At 39.3% G+C, this 19,863-nt stretch overlaps 1 protein-coding gene across 5 annotated transcripts in view; it reads right to left on the reverse strand.

Moving 5' to 3' along the window:
• The window catches only part of CTNND2 (catenin delta 2), a 1,013,144-nt gene that overhangs the window by 655,179 nt on the left and 338,102 nt on the right, over positions 1-19,863 (reverse strand). For all 5 annotated transcript variants that reach the window (XM_021076845.1, XM_021076841.1, XM_021076844.1 and 2 more), the window contains exon 3: positions 6,854-6,966. In XM_021076845.1, coding sequence (XP_020932504.1) covers positions 6,854-6,966 — 113 coding nt within the window. The remainder of the gene's footprint in view (positions 1-6,853; positions 6,967-19,863) is intronic.

The raw sequence follows: 19,863 nt of genomic DNA on the forward strand, positions 1-19,863 counted from the left end.
GCAAATTTCCTGCTCTGAATCTCAATATTGTCTACAAAATGAAATAAGGTTTACTAAGTCACAGGGTTAAGTAGGAGTAAATGGCATGGCCTATATATAAACCAGTTAATACTGTACCCGGCCACGGAAATCACTCCATAAAAACTACCATTATCATTGTTAAAATTATCACTGTTGTTACTACTGTCATCATCATCTTCTTAAGATCAGAGTGAAAATACAATAGGTCAACCACATTCCATACCACAAAATACATCAAAGCAATAGGCCCTGGTTTCCAGGATACTGCTTTAACATGAAAACCAACTGGAATGAATTTTGAAATGTCAAGGTCAGAATAACATATAATATTTGATATGTTATACACGTGCATCTACAGATATGCAAGGTCTGAATAACATATAGTATTTGATATGTTATAGATACATATACACATACACATGCATGCATTCATATATATACTTATATAGATGAAATATATTCTAGATTGTATAGACATGGAAATATGCATAGATTATAAGGCTGGTGATTTTGCCAAAACAATAGCAATGAGACTAAGAGCAATAAATATACTGTATGCTCATTCATTATTTATTCATTCCACACTGACTGATCAGTTATCACATGTGCTCAGTGCCTTGTCACATCCTCCTAGGCTTTGCCCTTGGGGGGGTCTCTCAGAGGCTAGAGACAGAAACAGAGGATGTACAGCCCCAACTTTCATGACTGAGAAAACTCCAAAAATCTCAGAGTACTGAGAAGTCTCAGAGTAGGCAGCAGCTTCAGTCTAGGTTTTTAAAATAAAAACCATATTTAATGAAAAATGAAATTCTTAAAAATTACAAGTCATTCAAAAGCTATCTTTTTTCTTTTTTAATGGCAAACAGGTATTCAAGGATGGTAAGGAACTAGAATCTTATGCTTTTGAGTGATTTTTACCTTAGGCTAAATGACTGTTTAGGAAGATGTGTATTTGTAGAAATATCTACATAAAAATCTTTATGTGAAAAAAATTTAGATAATCATTTAATATGTCTGGCTTCCAAAATGAAGTATTATGGCAAATTTCTTCCTTCTTTATTTAAAAAGAATACATGAAATTATCCACTTGTTTAAATATCATATCCTACAGGATAATGAAAAGAAGGTACATGTCTTACTTTGGGAAATAATTACAGTCACATATTATTTTATTTCCTTAAGAAAATTTAGCAATTATGCTTTTAAATAAACACATTTCATTCTGACAAAAGGCATGTGACTACATGACTTATGTTTCTTCAGCACTAACTAATTTAACCAGATCAGCATTTTCTCTAAAATAAGCCTGACTTCTTGGTAGGTATGGAAAAGATTTTTAGACTCTATTTATAGAACTGTGGGCATATGGCCTCACAGAAGTTAGTTAATAAAGAGAATAACCTTTGATAACATTTAAAACATTAATTCCTTTTGTATCCTACTCTCCAAAATATGGCAGACTTTTGAGGAAACTTGTCTGCAAGTAATTCAATAGTGCATTTGCTGGGAAGGAAGAGTATCTTCTCATGGGGAGCAAGCAATTTTTTATATACACACGACATTTTGTCTTTAAAAATAAATTATTCCAATCAGAGTCTTGAGTATCTAAATTAAAAAAATGGCAAGACTAGCAATGATTTGCTTATTTAGTTGCTCTTATTCTATAGCAAATAATGATTCGACTCCACATTCAAATACTTCTACTTCTTAGACTCAAAGACACAGATTATTTTAATACGTTAATCCAAATATATGCATATATGTATGAATACTGGCTACAGACACTGAACTTTTGAATGGAATAAAGATGGTCACAGAATAAAATTTATTTTCTGTAAAAAATATTCATAATTCAGCTTATTGTAATACGTATCTAATACCACCAGCTGAAAAGCATTGCATTCTTTTTCAATTACTGTTTAATCAATTACCACAAACTGAATAGCTTAAAACAACATATAAAAAAAGGGTTTTTTAATCTAACAGTTTTGTAAGTTTTGTGAAGTTCAGGCATGGCATGGTAGGCTCTCTGTTCAGTGTCTTACAAGGTCATCATCAGAGTTTCTGCTAGACTACTTTCCTTTCTGGAGGTTCTAAGGAATAATCTGCTTCTGAGCTCATTCAGACCATGAACTGAATTCAATTCCTTTTGCTCCTAAGACTGAAGTTCCCTTCGCCTTGCTTGCTGTCAGTTAGGGATCACTATCAGTGTCTAGAAGCCACATGCATTGCCAGCCACATCTTTAGCCCCATCCTGAAAGCCAACAAAGGAGAATTTATCATGTGCAAAATCTCTCTAGCTTTGACTTCCTTTATCTCTGAGCTTTAGATCGGCCACTGTTATAAATCATCATCATCATCATCAGTCTGCCAAGAGTCAGGCCTCCTTTAGGAGGACATCAGAAAATAGATGCAACGTTATTTGAATTCCTGCTGCACATGGGAATATGAGTAGAGATATGAGTAGACATCTACTTTAAGACATCTACTTAAATTTTCAGTGACAGCTGAGAAAATCCCCAGCGTCCTTTGACTATAAGTTAAAACACCTCATGGCAAGGAACCTCAAAAGGAACCTCAAGAAGGGTCAATAAAGTCCCAGCCCCCAAACTTTGTTAAGTTCTACTGATGTCTAAGGAGGGGACACCTGGTCAAGAAGACATTCAGAAGAATGTGAGCTCTGAGCTGGGTAACTGGATCCATAGGAGAGAGTGAATATGTGAAAGATATTCACAATATTCTAGATGGAAGGATCACATGTTTATGACCATGTGGGATGGAAAAGAGTGATGTATTTATGAAATTGCAGAAGTGAGAATGGGTCCTTCATAGACATGGCTCTGATGTATGTGTTAACGCAGATCAATCTCACAGCACATGGAGGATGGATATGGGCAGGCAAAAGGATGGGTTAGGCTGCTGTTCCAGGGGGTTCTGGGGAACAAGACAAAAGCATGGGCACAGGTTGGTCATCTGGGACTTGAAAGAAAGAGCAACACAGGGCTCCAGTGTGGGAGAGGACCAGGTAGCTCATAGGGCTGCCAGACCAAGCGTTCCTGGACAGGTCTTAGCCTGAGGAATGGGTATGAACCAAGGAGCTGCAACTGGCCAGTTCGTAGAAGTGGGCTATTAGCAAGAGGGATTTGTTCATGACCCTAAATAAAAGACCTCCTTCTTGACTCAGGTCTGGATGGTTCTGAGGAATTAGGGAATGATAACAGACCAATCTCTCTAGTTGTAAGAGTGAGAAGAATCCAAGGTTGCAAAGGTTTGGCCTGAAACCAGGGAGAAAAACCAAGAGAGGAAGATGACAACATACATAGCAGAACTGTAGCTGCCGTAAGAAGCACCAATAATTCCATTCTCGAAGACTGATAACACTTAGACAACCACTCATTGAGCCGAATTCTGGAAGCTATGATATGAATTTGGATGCTTAGAAAAGTTTCAGAAGAGTTTAAGAGATCATCATGTTCCTATTTGCAGCTTCTTACAGCCTAGCTACATGGATTCAGGAGCTGCTTTGCTGTGACAACAGGTATCTCCAGATGCTTCCTTCTCTGAATTCTCAGCACTGGCATTTATGATGTGATTGACTGTTATAATGTTGGCTATTATAAATGCTTACAAATAACACTTTTTCATTAAATTTAAACTGTCAATGACCAGGAAAGAGGTCTTAGGAATCAGAGGAATTTCCTAATACTGATAAAGGCAGAGGAAAAACAAACTATATCAGTCATTTTTACCACTTATACGAAGAAATCTGAAAAAAACATTTAATTTTGTTTCATTTCCTCTAAAAAACTCTTACCCTTCCCTAGGATCCCTAAGAAGTACAAAACAACATTTAAATCATCATAGACTTCTTTACTTGTTCTTTTACAAAAACTGCTCATTCTTTTTTTTTTTTAAATACCCCCTTTGATGTGCTAACTAGGTTAGTCTATCACCCTTAATAAAGACGTGAATTTCCAAAGGTGCATTTCTGAAACTGAGTAAACAACTAGGTTATGACAAAAAAAGAACAGTGGAAGCTTATGTATTGGATTTTTTTTCCAGTGCAGTATTAGTAAATTGCTTGCATTATTCAAATGTGGATTCATACATTAGGCATTTCCAAAATACAAAATAATCAAGTTTGGGAGTTCCCGCTGTGGTGCAGCAGAAACAAATCTGACTAGTATTCATGAGGTTGTGGGTTCAATCCCTGGCCTTGCTCAGTGGGTTAACGATCTGGCGCTGCCATTGCCGTGAGCTATGGTGTAGGTTGTAGACATGGTTCAGACCCCGTGTTGCTATATCTGTGGTGTAGGCCGGCAGCTGGAGCTTCAATTCGACCTCTAGCCTAGGAACTTCCATATGCCACAGGAGTGGCACTAAAAAGCAAAATAATAATAATAATAATAATCAAGCTTGATGAAGGCATATTATATAGATCTATGGCAAGGGGAAACAATTAGGCAGGATCATCTGCACTCAACACTATTACTTAATACATATGTAATAAAGAATGATTAATTATCATGAGCTGTGAGCTAGGAATATAAGGTACAGTGTAAATAATCAAAAATTGTCATAGCATAATTTTTCTGACAACTTTGGTAGTTCTCTGATGTGTTCTGTTCATGAAACATTGGACCTAAGAAAAGGTATCTACTCAACAAAATCAAATGAGGGAGGAAGAAAGTGCTTAAGAATTTTAAAAAGGCAATCTCATAGATGCAACATCTAAATGTAACCAGTTCCAGTGACAACAAAACTGGTCTCTGATTTTCAGGAACCATAGAGTCTCTGTCACCAGAGATTCCTCCATCAGCACCCAGTCTCATGGCCATCATCTCTTGCCATCTACCACTGGATGTCACCAATTTGAACTCATCTATTTCACATTCTCAAGTACAAGACTAATTTCTTGTAGGCCAGTCACTGGATAAATTACCCTTGGGTCAGATATCCATTTCTAATCCAATCAGAAATTCAGAATTGAGGCACAGAATACAATATGGTCCCCACACCTGTTGCTACCAAGGGCTGGAGACAGGTGAAACAAAACACAAGACGTAGAGCATCCAAAGTATCACTCAGAAAGATTAGGAATCTCAATTGAAAAGGTACTCTAACCAATAGTGGAACAATGGGTTTCAAAGCAAAATACTGTAGATGTCAATTCAACAGGGTTTATGGACCTAAAAATCCTGACAGACTTAGCTTTGCAGGCAGTGTTCAGCACTAAAAAAACTCTTCAAATATGTACATCCACACGTTCTAAATCAAATACACACTAATAAACACTTTTCTCCATATTCATCAGCTCCAACTAGTGAACCTTCTGAAAACAATTTCAAGTAAACACAATTCACTTCTCCTGTTTCTTGTCCATCCTGCTTTAGTTAATCTGGGTGTTCAGACAAGTCTATTATCAGTTTAAGAGATCACAATGGACTTATTTGCAGCTACATATAACCTGGGTACTCGGATACAGGAGCAGATATGCTTTCACATACCCCAAATAATGCTTTACAATTGAAAATGCTACTCCATCCAAGTAATTCAGTCTAACAACAAGAGGTGCAATGATTTCCATTTAAAGGTTATCACTGTTGGACGAAGAGAAGAATAATGTTAAAAGACTAATGGCAGGAGGCTCCAACAGGAAACATTCCAAGTACAAATTAAACTCACTAGGATAAAATATTTCAGGGAAATGAATTCTAGGATGTTTTAATTCACTTTGGCAGCAGGTGGTTAGGAGACCACCTAAGTCATGTTCCTAGTTCCTAGGTAGAGAGGCTATTGACCCTAACATGAGGAATCCCTGCCCCGTGTCCATGTGTGAGAGGTCATGTGACTAGTTCTCACCAATGGACTCAGGGGTAATGATGCAACTGACAGTGCAGCTGACAATGCAATTGATGATGAGGCCTTAGGGGATGACAGGGCTCTCAAGAGAGAAGCTCGGTGCTTAATTACTGTACGGAGGGGAAGTGGGAGGCAACCCCCGACCAGCATCCACCACCTCCATCTGTTGCATGAACGAGAACAAACGGCTCTTGTGTTTAAGTCACTATAAGGTTGGTGTTTACTTGCCACAGCAACAATTGTTTCCTTAACTAAGATACCTCTCTAAAAATGGAGCGCATCCAAACCACAGTATAGAACAAGATGGCAGGAAAGAAAGCATGATGCATCTGTAAGAAATAAAAGTCATCTTAAAAGGCCTTACTCATGTTTCTTTCACCCACGTATTCACACACTCACAGGTACACATACTTTTTTTTAAATTTATTTTGTGGTCAAGTGCTTAAGTTTTGTTTTCAAATATTTCAGTCTTAAACCAACCCTGAATTGAATAATCACTCTACCTATGGATGTGAAATATTTTCAAATATCCATGGTTGATATTGGAGGAGCGATCTTATATCCTGCCATCATATATTAGCAAACAATGCAAGTTACATCAAAATGCTCTCTCTCTTTCATTTCCAGGACCTGCCACTCTGGATCATTAAGAGAAAAGAACCAAACTGAAAGACGGTGACACGGTATCTCCTCATTTCCAGCAAGTTGACTAAATGCAAAGCCTTCCTTTGGTGGACAATTACACATAATTTGCATTCAGGGCAGAGGTTCACTTTGTGAAAAGCATTTCAAGCACAAACCAGGCCATTTAGGACACCTTCTGGACACATTAAATCAGGTCGGTTACAATTCCTTTCGAACATCTAACTGAATGTTCCAACTCCACTGCCAGGTTTGTAAGAAGATAAACACCACGATTTCCTTTCACTGGCAACTCAAGCCCAGCCCCAGGAAGCTTCGAGCAAGGTACCTGACACTGCTCATGCTGCCTGTCTCCGATCCAAGCTTGCATCGCTCCAGTTGGCTGGCAACGATTTGGCGTTCTGCCTCCAGCTCTCGGGTCAGCCTTTCAAACTGTAATTCCTGAAATAAAACAACCAAAAGATCAATTCTATGAGCTAGACCAAAAGTTGGAATTCAGACCAAAAAGACGCATGGTCAAGGGGAAAATTAGGATTTCTCAAGATGTCAAATTTGAGAAGCAGAGGTTGCTGACGTGGACTTGAAGGAGAAGGTCAGACAGACCTGAGTTCATATCACATTCCCAGGACCTGCCAGCTACAGGGCCTTGAATAAGTTATACAGGCTTCCTAAGGATCAGTTTCAACATCTGTAAAATGGGTTTACAATACTTATTTCATTAGGTTGAGGTGAAGATTAAATGAGACACTGACCATGAAAAATAAGTCCATGCTAATTTGCCAAATGCTCCATTGTCAAAAATGCTAACCATTTTCTGAACTTCATGAGAGTCATAATCTTTTGGCAATAGTTAACATCAGAGCTCACTGATAACAAATCACCATACCAAATATAATGATAATGACAAAGTTTGAAACAGTGTGAGAATTACACAGAGACACACAGCAAATTCTGTTGAAAAAATGGAACCAAAAGACTTGCTCAACACAGGGTTGCCCTAAACTTTCAACTTGTAAAAAATGTAGTATCTGAATAAAACAAGGTATGTCTGTATACTTTATCTTAAATATATCTGTGTAACAGGAAACCAACTCATAGTTTTGAGTTGATAACATCTGAAAAACACTAACACTTAACAATTATACAGAACTCCTCAGTAGTAAATGGAAATCCATTACTCGTATTGTCTAAAGGACTTTAATTTGTTGCATGTTGGCATACCTTACAAGGCTCCAATATGGCAAGACAGTGAAGCAAACTGAGGATTTATAAATCCCGTTGAGCTTCTGCTAGGACAGACACTCCTCCTGGGTGGCTGAAGGCTATGGCCCCACTATGTGTTTTCTTCATATAAATTTTATGGAAGGGGTATGTTAAAAGACACCTTTTCATGCAAGTTGCCTTCCAAACATAGTCATAATATACAGAGCTCTTCACCACTTTGTGTAGATCTCTCTAGATCCACCTGAAATCATTTTCCTTCTGTCTGGAAGACTTCTTTTAATATTTCCTGCAATGTTGTGTCTTCAGTAATGAATTCTTTCCAATTTACATGCCCAATACAGTTTTCATTTTGTCCTAATTTTTAAAAGATATTTTTGCTCCACTGCCCTCTCTTGTATCTTTTACTTTCTTTTTTCTTTTCTTTTTTTTTTGTCTTCTTGTCTTTTTAGGGCCGTACTCTCGGCATATGCAGGTTCCCAGGCTCAGAGCTGTTGCTGCCGGCCTACACCACAGCACAGCAATGCCAGATCTGAGCCGCATTTTCAACCTACACCACAGCTCATGGAATGCCAGATCCTTAACCCACTGAGCAAGGCCGGGGATTGAACTCACAACCTCATGGTTCCTAGCTGGATTCGTTTCCACGACGGGCACTCCCTGCATTTACTTTTTCTAACAAAACAAACCAAAAAAAACTATGATATTCCTTATCTTCATTTCTTTGTATATATGGTGCCTTTTTTCTCTGCTTCCTTTTAAGATTTTCTCTTTATCACCATTGCCGAACAACTTGATTTTAAAAGTTCTTTGGGTGTAGTTTGCTTCAAGTTTCTTATGCTAGGGGTTCACTGGACTTTTTGGATCTGTGGACTTATAGCTTCCATCAAATCTGGAAAATCTTCAGGCATCCATTCTTCAAAAATATTTTTTTCTTCCTCATCATCTTCTGTCCTTTGGTGACTACAATTATGTGTACATTAGGTCTCTCAAAATTGTCCCATAGCTCATGGATTCCTTTTTCCATTTAAAAAATTTTTTTTCGTCTCCTTTGCGTTTCATTTTGTTTACTTTCTATTGCTGTCTTCGAGTTAAGCCATCTTTTCCTCCACAATGTCTAATCTACCATCAGGCCCATGGAGTACATTTTTATCTCAGACACTGATGAATCAAACATTTCTATTAGTTTCATTTGAATCTTTTTTTATATTTTCCATATCTTTATTTAACTTTCTGAGCATATGGAATACACATATAAAAATTGTTTAAATGTCCTGATAAGCTAATTCTAGCATCTGTATCAGTTTCAACTGATTGACTTTTCTGCTTGGCCTGGGCCCAGTTCCTTGATTGAACACAAAATATATTGAATTTTATCTTCTGTACTGGGTATCTTCATATTCCCACAAATATCTTAAGCTCTGTTCTGGGGCACAGTTAAGCTACTTGGAAATAATTTGAGAGATCTGAGTCTTATATTTGAAGCTTGTTAAGGAAACAGAACATCATTTAGTCCTAGGCTAATTATGCTACCTAGGCAGACCCTTCTGAGAATTCTACTCAGTGGCTGGTGAATTGCAGGTTTCCCAGTGTGGCTGGCGGGGGTAAGCACATATTCTTGATCCCACAGCGGGGAGCGGAGGGGACGCCCATCCTTTTGGAGAGTTCTTCCCCAGCCCCCTGCTGGTTCCCTTACACACACACACACACACACACACACACACACACACACACACACACGGGCTGCTCAGTTCTATGCTGAACAGTTGAAAGAGACCCTCTGCAGATCTCAAAGGTTCTCTTTCTGAGCAACTGCCTTTCATTTTGCCTTGCAAACCTCAGCCACCTTTACATCCCTGGACTCTCAGGAGTATCTTCCCAAATCAGAGTGTCCTCTGACTCTGCCTGGGCCCCCCTTTCTCCACTGTTGTGGGGAAACACTTTCAGGGCTGTGAACTGGGGCAACTGTATGGCTCACCTTACTTGCTTTGTGTCTGTTAAGAATCACTGTCTTAGAGTTCCTGCTGTGGCTCAGCAGCTTAAGGACCGAACATTGTCCCTGTGAGGATGTGGGTTCTATCTCTGGCCTCGCTCAGTGGCTTAAGGATCTGTGCCCCAAGCTGCAGTGTAGGTCGCAGATGTGGCTCAGATCTGGTGTTGCTGTGGTTGTGGTGTAGACCAACAGCTGCAGCTCCAATTCGACCCCTAGCCTGTAACTTCCATATGCTGCAGGTGCAATCATAAAAACAAAAAAATAAAAGAACCACTGTCCTTCACTGCCTAAAAAGTCCAGCATCTTGAAAACCAGGGTTTCCTATTTTTGTATTTGGTTTTATTGTTATTTCTGGGCACTGCTACTATCTTTTCTGAAAGCTGAAAAGTTTTAAAGAATTAACTAGTTTTCCCCCATGTTTGATGGGCAAATGCTTGTTTTCCACTGTATTTAAAAATTCATACTAAATGCACTACCAAGCAGCTAAGTACTTAAAATTTTACCCATTTTTTTTAATTTATTCACTGTGAACAGTATTAAAAATAGAAGCTATTAGGTTACTTGTTTATTTTGTTTACATGAGGACTTTTTACTGAGTTGGTATTTTCTTTATTAAAGAAATTGAATCAATGTTTCCACTGATTGATTGATTGATTGATTGATTGATTTTAAGGGCCACACCCATGGCACATGGATGTTCCCAGGCTAGCTGTCGAATCGGATCTGTAGCCGCCAGCCTATGCCACAGTGCCACAGCCACAGCAACTACAGATCCGAGCCAGGTCTGCGACCTATACCTACACTGCTCATGTAAATGCCAGATCCTTTACCCACTGAGTGAGGCCAGGGATTGAACCTGTGTCCTCATGGATACTAGTCAGATTCGTTTCCACTAAGCCAGGACAGGAACTTCTCAATGTGCTTCCTTTTAAAATGTCCATTCAATAAATGTTTACTATGTCATTGCATATATTAAACAAGCAAGCAATTAAGTGAATTTTTCCCTCTGTGTTTCACTGAGTAGTATGCAGTAAATGTCAAGGTCTTCCAGGAGCAAGGAAGTTTCTGCATCTAAAATCCTAATTTTTATTAATAAAATAACACAAAACATAATCAAATTGGAAGCAAAAATATTTATTAAGCACTTACTATTGGATGTATAATTATCGGGACAGTATATAAGGAGGAAATTTTTCCTGCTTGGTTTCACTGTATCTAGTACGTAGAATAGCCCTGACACATAGTAGGTACTTAATAAACAGCTGTTAAATAAATGCATCTGCACTAAGTGCTCAACACATATCACCTTGTATAAACATCATAAAACTGCATTTCCTAGCTTCTGGTTTTTTATCATACTTCACAAAGATGTGAAGGTAATTAAGATGAAAGGAGTAGGCTTGGCCAGGAAAGAAATTATTCCTTCCAAAGCAGGAAAGAGAATGAGATCAAGGATGATGTTTTAGGAGATCCGGACATAGAGAAGGGGAATATTTAATGAACTGATCAGTACTGATGGCCTAAATAGTCCCAATACTGTCAATTATTTTGTCTCAGAGACCACAGCAGTCCATTAATGTTGAGACATATGACGTCAGTGTAAACTGTGAAGTTCATTAACATTCATACTGCCCATTATTTACATAATTTTCATCTGTATGAATTCTAGAGATTGGCTTCTGAAATGCTTTACCACAGTGTCACAAGAGAGTCATTATAATTATAGTCATTTTCTACCTTACCCCAACCCAAGGGTCTAAGACTCACAGGGAGTGTTGTTTTTGCCACAGCACATCTTTGGGGTTGAAACTCTCAGGACCTGAGCTGGTATTATGCTTGGAATGGAAAACTCTAAGGTCCATAAAGTTTGGAACCAGCAGAGCTGCAACTGAGGTTCTCAAGTGTGGAGCACCCCTGCGGCCTAAGGGCATCTGTAACATCCTGCAGGGCATCGTGACAGCAACGAATAAGCCTCTCTTCCAATGAGAGACACTGACACTGCGGAGTGGGTGAAAAGACGACCTTCCCCAGTACTAACTCTTTGGAGGGAGAACAGACCTCTCAGAACTGAATAATTCCTGGGTATCTCAGAGACACTGAGACGAAAGAGAATTCAAGAGATGGATGTTGCTAATAAGGCCAGGGGTTACCCAAGAAATCAACTGGAAAGAATAAAAGTATGTAGATATATTTACAGTGAAACTTATAATATTGGTTGTAGCGGAGTATGTGCTATTAAATTAACTAAGTGAAGGTGAGACTACAAAGAGGAGAAGGTTATTTGGATTTGGAGAGTAGAAGGAATAGGAGAAGCCAGCAAAATAAACACAGGGATAATCATGAGGCAGAGGACCATGAAGAAGTGGTAATATAAAGCAGGCCATAAAAAGTGATATGAAGAGTTCCCATCGTGGCGCAGTGGTTAAAGAATCCGACTAGGAACCATGAGGTTGCAGGTTCGATCCCTGACCTTGCTCATTGGGTTAAGGATCCAGCGTTGCCATGAGCTGTGGTGTAGGTTTCAGACTTGCTTGGATCCCAAGCTGCTGTGGCTCTGGTGTAGGCCAGCAGCTACAGCTCTGATTCAACCCCTATCCTGGGAACCTCCATATGCCGCGGGAGTGGCCTAAGAAATGGCAAAAAAAAAAAAAAAAAAAAAGGCGATATGATACCAAAAACATGTAAACAAGAGCAAAAATAGACAGGTAGAACTACACTGCACTAAAAAGCTCCCTTTCTGTTTAGTAAAGGAAACAGCCAACAGAGTAAAAAGGCAACCTATGGAATAGAAGAAAATATTTAAAGGGTTAATTTCTAAAATAGATAAGGAACTCTTACAAGTCAATAGAGAAAGAAAAAGGAAGCAACCAATTAGGAAAAGGCAGAGCGCTTGAATAGAAGACAAATTGTCTTGTAAAAGGGCACTGGGTATCCCTAATCATCAAGGAAGGGCAAATCAAAACTGCAATAAGATATCACCGAATACCTGCTAGGATGGCTATTATCAAAGGTAAAAAGATAATGAGTACTAGTGAGAATGTGGAGAAATGTACACTGTTGATGGAAATGTAAAATGGTGCTGAAACCATGTAAAACAGTATGAAACGTCCTTAAAAAACGAAAACTAGGAGTTCCCGTCGTGGCGCAGTGGTTAACGAATCCGACTAGGAACCATGAGGTTGCGGGTTCGGTCCCTGCCCTTGCTCAGTGGGTTAACGATCCGGCGTTGCCGTGAGCTGTGGTGTAGGTTGCAGACGCGGCTCGGATCCCGCGTTGCTGTGGCTCTGGTGTAGGCCGGTGGCTACAGCTCCGATTCGACCCCTAGCCTGGGAACCTCCATATGCCGCGAGAGCGGCCCAAAGAAATAGCAAAAAGACAAAAAAAAAAAAAAAAAACCGAAAACTAGAACTACCATACGGCCCCAGCAATCCAGGACCCAGGGAGGATATGCACTCCCATGTTCTTTGCAGCATCATTAACTACAGCCAAGATATAGAAACAACTCACAGGTCCAACAGACAAATGGATGAAGAAAATGGGGTGCACATACCCTGAAACATTATTCGGCTTTAGAAAGGAAGGAAATTGTCCTATGTGTGACTACATAGACAGACCTGGAAGATGTTATATTAAATGAAATAACTCAATTACAAAAAAGACAAAAATTGTGTGATTTCACTTATATAAGATTATCTGAAAGAGTCAAACTTATAAGTAGCCAAAAATAGAATGGCGGCTGCCAGGGGCTAGGGGGTGGGGTAAATGGGGAGTTATTCAAGGGTATAGTTTCATTTATACAGAATGATCAGTCTTGGGATCTGCTATATAACATAGTACCTACATTTAACGATAGAGCTGTACACTTAAAATTTTGTAAGAAAGGGTATCTCAGTGTCCCTATCATTGCCCCCACATACACCCCAAGAAAGCAAAGGGACATAATGGAACTTTTTGGAGGTGATGATTATGTTTATACATTTATTACCCTGATTAAGGTGATGATATATATATGAATTGCTTTGCTGTACACCTGAAATTAACACATTATAAATCAACTACACTTCAATTAAAAAAAAAAAGAACAGTGGGCAGATTAGAGAGGGCATCCTACTGTAAAGGAAGTTTTAAAAAAAGCAGTATAAGAGAACCTTAGCCTCCCCTTATGTGGTAATTATTTTGCTTTTGAGTTCATAAAAATTTATAGAAATAGCAGATATATGATACTACAGTTTATTAAAATTTACTAAGAGTCAGATTTAAATGATTTTCACTCCCAGAATAGCACCTCGTTGAGTCACATAATAGATAAGGATTATTATAAGAAAAATTACCATAGAGTTTTATAACTTTTTCCTAAAAAGGCTAAATTAATAATTAATCTGGGTTTAATTAAATGGAGTTTATTAAATGGTTTTAAATGGATTAAAAACATATAAAATCCCTTGTGGGGGGGCTGAGCTAACTCAGTATGAAAACTGAAATCAGAAAACACTTACTCATAGTGTTGTTAATTCCTTCAAAAATATTTTATTTCCCATGGTCACACAGTATCAACTGGGATTCTACAAGTGAGGTTTGGGAAAGTGGAAAGATATAGATTGAACAGTGAATTTAAGTACCACTAGATTTGCTGTGATTTTGGTCACATGAGAAGGTGGAAGAGAGGCTGCACAGAAGTGAAGGGAGAAGATGGATGAGATGCTGGATGGTGTGTAAGATAAATGTTTCCTGCAGTATAGATCTGACTGCTGGACGCCGAGGGCTTAAGATGCAAACTGACCAACCTAGACAGACCAAGTGGGAAGGGGGACATGAAACATTCTGAAATTCTTTGAGCAGACAACACATGCTCAGACATCCAGGCTTCTTTGTCAACCTTCCCTCCAGTAGGAGAAAAGAATACTGAGGATCAGCAGCCGCCCAGACACACAACAGTGGCCCAGTGCAAACCCAACAAGTTTACTACGGGAATGGTGAGGGCGAAGAGGCAGGTGGTCTGAGAGGTGTAAGGGTTCTCTTCATGAGCCCTCAAGGACAACTTGCCCCTCCTGCTGCACTAACCTAGCTGAGAAGGGAAAATCCAGCAGTGAGCCACAGAAGGTGCTGGTCTGTTCAAGGTGCATCCTGTGAGTAAGACTGCAAGACTGAAGTGTGACGCCTCACGACCCAGTCAACGTTCCTGCTCTATCCTCTACTTCTTCAATTTGGGGCCATGTCTAGTTTAAGTTCGAGCAAATACCTGGGTTAGTGATAATGGTAGCAATCATTCTCCAGCCTTGGGGAGGGGGCTTCTAGGAGCATCCCGTTAGGAATGAACCCTGTTGGGGTCGGATGCCCTGCCTCTGTATTCCACTGCTGTGTCTGCCATGGGCTTCATCTGATGGGCTGCCTGGCCTGCCCAATGAACCCTTCACATATATACTCTGCCTTCCCCTGACCTCTTCCATCCTCCCTGTCCAAGACTATCCGCTGCCTAATAGCCTGCGGTGGCCTTGCCGGGGTGTTGGCACATCGTCTGTATCATCCAGAGGCTCAGCACAGCCTCCATGCGTCACTCCCCCACGTCCTGCCGTCTTGTCTATAGATGAGACCCATTGTTAGAAGCATCAACGACTATACAACGCCTTAGTTTTATATAAAATGGGAGAATGGAAGACCACTGCTATTTCTTTTCAGGGTCTAAGATCAATGATTTTAGGGAACCTGACTTAGTGACTCTGCTTGTAATAGTGAAATGAAAGCATTGTTCAAGCATTTCGAAAAATTCTGTTAGAAAGTGAACTGTGTCATGGTCATTATGTCCATGTTGCCCTCAGATATTCCTCTACCTGGGATGGGATCAGAATCCAGGAATGGTCCCTGTCTTCTGGCTTGAATCTGTGTAGGAAAGATGAAAGACCAGTTTTCCATGTTGTAGATGAGTTTTTGCTCCCTGCTTCCCTCATCTCTGCGTCCATCAGTAGTATCAAGTGATCCTGGGTGACCTTTTTTTCTCACATCCCTTTTAATTCCCATTTCACATGAATGAGTTGACTTCACCATCACAAACTCTTGGCAATGTTAATTTCATCCCACTGAGACACATCTCCAAGCCAAATCGGAAGGGAAGGTGGCACAGATGACAGAGTAATAACAGGAAAGCATCCAAAAAATCTGGAAAGAACAAGCCATGATGTCCAGACGGAATGGAACAAATCAATGTCAACTGTAAAGCTATGTAAACCTCACCAACAAGTCAAAAACTATGGCAAAGAGCTGTCTGTGGAAGTTTACAAAACTGACAGATTAATGTTTTAAACAACCACAATGTCATCCTGGGTCACCTAGCAAGACAGCAGATGACAGGAATCAGTGCCCCGAAGCAGAATCATAGGCACCTTTGCAGAACAGTTTCAATAAAATAAAATGTAACAAACACCTCTTTCTGACCAGCTCCTTCAGGCTGTAGGATTGCATCTGCATTGTTCCAGCCAAATGCCTTGACGTCCAAATAAAGCATGTTTATCATAATTTAGTTAATTCAACGAAATGGCAGGACTCCATGAAATAAAGAAGGACAGATTTCTTGGTGGTTTAAGATGATGTAAGAATACATTACGTTTATACAAAATTTAGTGATATTACTAGATCACTGACCCTTACCCACATCATAATAATCTTGAACTTTTTTAATGCCTGGTACATAACACAGGGCTACCAAATAAAATTTTGTAGGTAATGGAGGCCCTGATGTACATTAAATTTTTTTTCTACTAGTGATTTTTTATGTCAATACCTACTTGGGAATAACTCTTACTTATGGCATGGCCCATTATAATGGCAGTCAATATTTTAAGTCCTTACATAAATATGATACCATATATCATACTTTACTAAGTGATTCACATGCATTAACTTATTTATTCCTCATATGGACCTGATAAGGAAGGCGTTGCATTTTCTAAGACATCTCAAATTTAAATATGTGAACTAGCTTCCCCAGAGATTAAATGGGACTAGAACTAGAAGTTTATCTCAAACTAACTATTCAGAACCCCACTGTCTCAAAAGTCCTGAGTATTTATTCACACTGTCTCAGTGGAGGCTATAGAACCAGAGACAACAGAACTGAAATAACACAAATTGCTTTAAGTAGGAATGACTATAGCTCACTTATTTTAGTTTTTTTTTTTTTTTTGCCTTCCTAGTTCTAAAAGATTGGAATTATTATGCACAACCTGAGGAAGAATTATATTCATTGTATTGTTCAACTGAAATATTTCCTTCTAATAAAGGCCCTGAACGTTTAGGAAGGGCCTCTGCCAAATTCAGAAATACCAAATGGGAGTTCCCGTCGTGGAGCAGTGGTTAACGAATCCAACTAGGAACCATGAGGTTGCGGGTTCGGTCCCTGCCCTTGCTCAGTGGGTTAACGATCCGGCGTTGCCGTGAGCTGTGGTGTAGTCGCAGACGCGGCTCGGATCCCGCGTTGCTGTGGCTCTGGCGTAGGCCGGTGGCTACAGCTCCAATTTGACCCCTAGCCTGGGAACCTCCATATGCCGCGGGAGCGGCCCAAGAAATAGCAACAACAACAAAAAATAAATAAAAAACAAAAATAAAAAAAATAAATAAAAAGAAATACCAGATGGAGGCAATGATGATGCCGAGGAGTTATACTCCAATGTCTTTGTCTATATTTAGACCATAAAGGAAAAGCCAGCCTCCCAATATTTAAAGAGTAAAAGAGGAAATACCAGAACCTTAGGTTCAGCCAAGACAAATGACTTGGAGTCCCTCAAATGAATTTTTTTTTTCCGGTTTATTTTTTTTTAGTATTACTGAAATATAGTTGATTTACAGTGTATTAGTTTTGGGTGCACAGCAAATTGATTCAGATATATATGCACATGTATACATACACATACATATGTGTACATATATGTGTATTCTTTTTTAGATTATTTTCCATTATAAATTATTACATGCTATTGTATCATTCCCTGTGCTATACAGTAGGTCCTTGTTGGTTATCTATTTTCTATTTTGTAGTATCTGTTAATCCCAAACTCCTAATTTATCCCTCCTACCTTTCCCCTTTGCTAACGGTAAGTCTGCTTTTTATGTCTATGGATCTATTTCTGTTTTATAAATAAGTTCATTTGTATCACTTTTTTAGATTCGTCATATAAGTGATACCATAGGCTACCATCTTTGTCTGACTTACTTCACTTAAATGAACTTTGAAATGTGCTCACTCTGCAAGTATTGCTCCAAATACCACCACCCTCTTCTCCAACTCTCTCCCTGTTTCTAAGTCTAGGGAAAGTGCCTTTGCCTTTCTCCCTTCCTCCTTTCTTCCTTCCTTCCTTCTTTCCTTCCTTCTCTTTCTTTCTTACTCTTTCTTTCTTTTCTTGCCTTCCTTCCTTTCCTTTATTAAAGTATAGCTGATTTACAGTGTTGTGCCAATTTCTGCTATAGAGCAGAATTTTATGGTGCTGATCTCAACACTGACTCACTTAGTTCCACCTATTCTGTAGTAGAAGTACATTCTTGACCTCATCCTCACTCCTTACACAAGGAAAAAAAAAAAATGACCACGACTTTCATAGCACCAACAATGCTTTATTGGATTCACTTAATTACATGCCTTTCTTCTCTCTTAGAACCTACAAGTCTTGTTGGCAGGGACCATGCCTTTGCATTATCATCCAGTGTAGAGTGCACTCAATAAATGGGTGGATGGATGGTTGACTTAATGAATGACCCAAATAAGGTTTAGATCAATACAAGAAAGTGTGCAATATGTGTATGTATGGAGCTAACTTACTAATGCATCGGATAAAATATACAAGTTGAGGTTAAATTACTTTTGTAGCACTTCCAATGCAAAATTTCTATAAACTTTTTCCTGAATTTCTCTCTCTCCCTCTCTCATTTGTCTCTTGTATGTCTTATATATATATAGTATACCTGGTATATCTGTATATTTTGTAAACTTGAATTATAGGATAAGAATTATAAGAAGAAATGTTTGACTGTCAAAAGGCCAATCTTTTATCCTTTCTCATTAATGTTCTTTGTTGAAATTTAAATAGCTAAATATTCATACCAGTGGAATAATTATATATGCTCTCATTATTAAACAACAGTATTTTACTTGACCTACAATCAGCATTTTACTTTGTTGGCCTCTGCCTCTTTCCTGGAACAATCTCTGTATGATTTTCTTCTTCTTCTTTTTTTTTTTTCTTTTTGGCGTCCCTGCAGCAGATGGAGTTCCTGGGCCAGGGATCAGATCTGATCCACAGTTGCATCCTATGCCATAGCTGCCCCCTATGCCACAGCTGCGGGACCTCTTGACCCTGTAACCCACTGCATGGGGCCTGGGATCAAATCTGCATCCTGGTGTGCAGAGACACCACCAATCCTCTCGTGCCGCAGCAAGATTTCAATACACTTGTCCTCTGCTTTCCTTCCCACCTCTCTGGCTGCTCTTATTCTCAGTAACCAACCATTCTCCCTGGCACTCTTAAGCAACCATTCTCCCTGGAATTTTTTTAGATTTCTATTTTCCTCAACTTCCTTTGAATAATCTCATCCATTCCCACAGCTTCAATAACCAATAATGCTGTACATCCAACTGGCCACTGATATCCATCTGGAAAACCCAGAGACTCACATCCAAACTGAAATCACAGGAGCCTGCGAACCTGCTATCACTCCTCTGCTTTCCTTTTTCAGTAAATGGCACCAGCATTTACACAAGTAGCCTAGCCCCCAAATTTGTGTATCTTCTGGACTCTGTCCTCTCTAAATACATACAAACAAATCATTAAATATCACTGTTATACCGACTTCTAGTTCCAGTCCAGTTCATCTCTGTGGAAGCTCATTAACATCTTTAAATTTGAGAGGTCTTACAAATGCAGAGTTTTTTTTTTTTTTTTTCAGAGCGGCATATGGAAGTTCCCAGGCTAAGGGTTGAATCAGAGCTGCAGCTGCCAGCTCACACCACAGCCACAGCAACACCAGATCCAAGCCAGGTCTGACACCTACACAGCAGCTTATGGCAACGCCGGATCCTTAACCCACTGAGCGGGGCCAGGGATTGAACCACAACCTCATGGACACTCTGGGCTTTTTCA

Source organism: Sus scrofa, chromosome 16 (assembly GCF_000003025.6).
Source record: "Sus scrofa isolate TJ Tabasco breed Duroc chromosome 16, Sscrofa11.1, whole genome shotgun sequence".
Taxonomy (NCBI): Eukaryota; Metazoa; Chordata; class Mammalia; order Artiodactyla; family Suidae; genus Sus; species Sus scrofa.